The 4,750-nt window shown below is 54.3% G+C and overlaps 1 protein-coding gene across 1 annotated transcript in view; it reads left to right on the forward strand.

Annotated features, from left to right (window-relative positions):
• FGFR1 (fibroblast growth factor receptor 1) overlaps nucleotides 1–4,750 on the forward strand; it is a 71,108-nt gene that overhangs the window by 54,386 nt on the left and 11,972 nt on the right. The window contains 1 exon segment of the mRNA XM_011960686.1: nucleotides 847–1,147. Within this exon segment, the coding sequence (XP_011816076.1) occupies nucleotides 847–1,147 (301 nt within the window).

Raw genomic sequence — 4,750 nt, forward strand, 5'->3', positions numbered from 1 at the left:
CAAAGCGTGTTCCGTGAAACCAGTGCTGCACATGCTGGAATGAAAGCCTCCCAGCCTTCCGTGCTGAAGGGAAAGGTGGACCGAACTGGCTTAGCGGCTGTGGCATTGGCCGCGCGGGGGGAGGTGTGAATCCTAATTGGAAGGTGGGAGAAGAGAATAACAAAATGCAACCCCACCCCCTTCCACCACACTTCCTTAAGTTTTAGGAGTTGGGACCTATGAGTAGAATTCGTAAGAACTAAGAACTACCAGAAAAGCTTATTTTTGAAAATTAAGTCAGCTTTGCCTGTGGTTTGGCTAGGAGTAAATATTTACCTGTGTGCCCCGACAGAGATGACGCAGACCCAAAGTGGGACATTGAGCAGGACACAGGCTGGTTCCCCTCCTGTCCTCTGTCCTCATTCTGTGAGTGCCACCATCACCAGGTACTGTAGCCTGCAGAAATAAATGAGGCACCAACCCTGCCTTCAGGGACCCTGTGGCTTCTTAGGGACAGAGGACTCAGAAACACCTCTGTCTGTGCATGTTAAGTGGACACACACAGTGCTGAGGCTTGGCAGAGAAGGGCCATGGCTCCCAAAGGAGACCAAGAAAGGCACACAGAAGTGACTTCTCAGTTGGCCCTTACAGCGTCCCTGGGTGCCTGTAACTCTCCAGTCCAGTTGAGCAAGGAGGCTCAGGAGTTAATGAGGATGTAGCATGATGGTTCTAGGCCATCCCTCTTCCATGGCTGGAGTCCATTGAAGGCAGCCTCCAAGATCAGGGGGTTGTCTGATCCTCCTAGTGCCACAATCCCGGTTCTAGCTAGAACCTGCCGTGGTTCTTCTCCTCCTTAAAAGTTCCCAGGACACAGGAGATAGGTGTTGCTTTTCTAATGGAGCAGGACCTCGCATGCACGGGGCCCTCCGAGCCTGCTAACACCCTCTTCGCACTGACTCAGCTCTGGAAGAGAGGCCGGCGGTGATGACCTCGCCCCTGTACCTGGAGATCATCATCTATTGCACAGGGGCCTTCCTCATCTCCTGCATGGTAGGGTCGGTCATCGTCTACAAGATGAAGAGTGGCACCAAGAAGAGCGACTTCCACAGCCAGATGGCTGTGCACAAGCTGGCCAAGAGCATCCCTCTGCGCAGACAGGTAACAGAAAGTAGATGGGGGATTTGCACACTCAGCACCACCTCTCTCTCTGGGCCTCTAATGCCCTGCCCTCTCCATTGTCCCTAATCTACATACAACTTTGGGCCTTGTTTTTGGCTTCTGGGCAGGGCACAGTGGAATGTCATGAACTAAGTGTTCCAGAGTCTGTTTCAAGCTAGTGTAGCCCGTGAATTTCCTGCACCCTCCATATCCCACTGCAAGTCCTCCAGACCCCTGGGACATGGATTGGGAGGAAGTCCTATTTGGACGGAATATGCCGCTGATAGCATGAATTTGAACCGTCCCCAAGGGCTGCTTAGAAGTGCAGAGATGCAGGGTAGAGAAGAGGACTGTCTGTATTAGTCCATTTTCACGCTGCTGATAAAGACATACCCAAGACTGGGCAATTTACAAAAGAAAGAGGTTTAATGGACTCACAGTTCCACGTGGCCAGGGAGGCCTCACAATCGCACAAGGCAAAAGGCACATCTCACATGGTGGCAGACAAGAGAAGAGAGCTTGTATAGGGAAACTCCCCTTTATAAAACCATCAGATCGGCTGGTTGTGATGGCTCACTCCTGTAATCCCAGCACTTTGGGAGACTGAGGCGGGTGGATCACAAGGTCAGGAGATTGAGACCATCCTGGCTAACATGGTGAAGCCCCGTCTCTATTTAAAATACAAAAAAATTAGCTGGGCGTCGAGGCGGGCGCCTGTAGTCCCAGGTACTCGGGAGGCTGAGACAGGAGAATGGCATGAACCCGGCAGCGGAGCTTGAGGTGAGCCAAGATTGCACCACTGCACTCCAGCCTGGGCGACAGAGCGAGACTCCATCTAAAAAAAAAAAAAAAAAAAAAATCTAAAAGGGAAAGATAATAAATCTCACTTAACATCTCCCTTCGCTCCCTGGGCCTGCCTGAAAGTTACACGGGAGCAACATGCGTGGCCACGTCTCAGCGTTTGCCCAACTGACTGGTGTGTCGTTGGTTTGTTCCAGCATTCGGGGATTAATAGCTCGGATGCGGAGGTGCTGACCCTGTTCAATGTGACAGAGGCCCAGAGCGGGGAGTATGTGTGTAAGGTTTCCAATTATATTGGTGAAGCTAACCAGTCTGCGTGGCTCACTGTCACCAGACCTGTGGCAAAAGGTAATGGGGAGATGGATGGGATCCTGTGCTGGGGATTTGATGTAGGCCCCAAGCTGCTGGGGCAGGCGGAGAAGCCAGTACCGGACTGTCCTTGCCACCCTACTGTATTTCTAGTGCCCAGAGCCATGGAAAAATACCCGGCCTGGGAGGCTGGTTTGGTTTGGTATTGTGTTGGTGTCTGCGGGCTCCCTCTCTGCCTTCTGTGTGTTCCTTGGCTGCGTGTGGATCCATGCGAGGACTCATGGGGACACGGTCTTGCTGTGTTACAAATGGTACTTCAGACTGAAGGTGTGAGTGAGTGGTGGTTAAGAGAAGGGGCCATAGGCCAGGCACGGTGGCTCATGCCTGTAATCCTTTCACTTTGGGAGGCTGAGGTGGGAGGATCGCTTGAAGCCAGGAGTTAGACCAGCCTGGGCAACATAGCAAGACACCATCTCTACAAATGAAATAAATTAGCCAAGTATGGTAGTGTGTGCCTGTAGTCCCAGCTAGTCTGAAGGCTGAGGCAGGAGGATTGCCTGAGCTCAGAAGGTCGAGGCTGCAGTGAGCTACATTTATGCCACTGCACCCCAGCCTGGGTTGACAGAATGTGACCCCATCTCTTAAAAAAGAGAGAAGGGGTTAGGCGTTCCCTTGCATACTCGCATCTGCTGGCTGTGTATACACACATGCACGTGAGTGTGTGTGTGTGTGTGCACGCATGTGTGTGTCTGCAGCCCCCGCCATCCCTCCTGTGTTCACCTTCTGGCTATCTTTACCTGAAACCAAACAGCCCCTGCCCGCCGGCCCCATTTCTCCATGCCGCTCACCGCCCGCATGCTCGGATGGGCCAGTGGCTGCCAGCGTCTGGTGAAGGGTCGTAACCAGCCGTCATCTTCTCAGGTCTGCCGGAGTTCCTCCCTAAGGGTCTCACCCTCTTCCTCTAACAGGTTTTGCTGCCTGGTGGTTTTCGTTTGTTCCTTGTTGCAAAGAAGATGCGGGGGAGCATTTCTTCCTCTGGTCCCCCTTCTCTCTGTTTCCTTCCCTTGCTCTGCGTCTCTTAGAGGTCTCATGTCCTATGCTTGTCCATTTTGCTTCCATTGTCTCTTCTAGACTGCTGGAGTTAATACCACCGACAAAGAGATGGAGGTGCTTCACTTAAGAAATGTCTCCTTTGAGGACGCAGGGGAGTATACGTGCTTGGCGGGTAACTCTATCGGACTCTCCCATCACTCTGCATGGTTGACCGTTCTGGAAGGTACACACTGTAACTTCTCCTCTCGGTGTCCTGCCCTTGCCATGGGCACGGGGGGAGCATGCATTTCTGGGCTCGGGGAGACACAGAGGCAGGAGAGCTGGAAGAATGGGCTCCTGCCTGCCTGGTGCCACATCCTGCCCCAGCTTTGAGAGCTGAATCCTCTCGGCTCAGAGAAGAGCTTCCCTAGTTTTGCAGGCGCACGGAGGCCTCCCACCCATACACCTGCCTCTGCTCTCCCCCTGGCCATTGCAATGCATGCCCGGAATCTGGGTTTACCCTGCAGCCGGACTCCTCCAGGGCAGGCTCCTTCCGTCCTTGGGTCCAGCAACCTCCCCACTCCGCTGGGGACTGAGTGTCCGAAAAGTCTCAGATAGGGCCCTACACCTCTTCTCCTTTCTCAGGTGCTCAGCCCAGGGGTGGGGCTTGCTGCTTGCAAAGAGCAGTCCACCCTTCTATACTACCATCCTCTTGCCTTTGGAGAAAGAGGTCAGCCTGGACAGGTGAACTGAGCTGCCTTCAGAAAGGCCTGTCTCAGGCAGCCGTAGCAGGCTTCATGATGCCCATGTATCCTCTTTGGCCGCTGCCGTCTCTCCTCTCCCAAGAGGGGAGGTCTGTGTGTTGAGCCGGGGAGGAAGGAGCCTGCAGCCTGCTCAGGGTGGTGGCTGGTGACCGCGGGGCCAGGGCTTGCTGCTGTCTCTCGGAATGTCCTGCATGAGGGTCTGGCTGTTCCTGCTGGCACTGCCCTCTCCTCTCTCCCCTCCTTTCCCACTCTGCCCTGCTTGCCTGCCAGGGTCTCCGGTCTCCGGATGCCCCTACTGGAGGCAGAAAAGCGTTCTGTTTTTATCGTCGTCCCTGTCTTGGTCCTGTCCGTGCTACCCATGTGCTCCCAATCAATTGTCTTCGTTCCTCAACATCAGGGAAAGAAAAAACAGCAACACTTCTCCCTGTTATCAGCTCTGCTGTCTCCTTGTCAGACCTTGGGACATTCTCCTCTGGGCTCAGTCTGGGGTTGTGCCTCATGCCTCTCTGGGAGGGTTCCCAGGGGTGCCGCCTCCATGGCTGGCTGGTGGGTTTTAAAGGGGAAGGTTGAGAGGAGGCCTGTGGAAGGAGGAGGGTGTCCACACCCGTGGGGCAAAGCGTGTTCCGTGAAACCAGTGCTGCACATGCTGGAATGAAAGCCTCCCAGCCTTCCGTGCTGAAGGGAAAGGTGGACCGAACTGGCTTAGC

Source organism: Colobus angolensis, unplaced genomic scaffold (assembly GCF_000951035.1).
Source record: "Colobus angolensis palliatus isolate OR3802 unplaced genomic scaffold, Cang.pa_1.0 Scaffold52, whole genome shotgun sequence".
Classification (NCBI taxonomy): Eukaryota; Metazoa; Chordata; class Mammalia; order Primates; family Cercopithecidae; genus Colobus; species Colobus angolensis.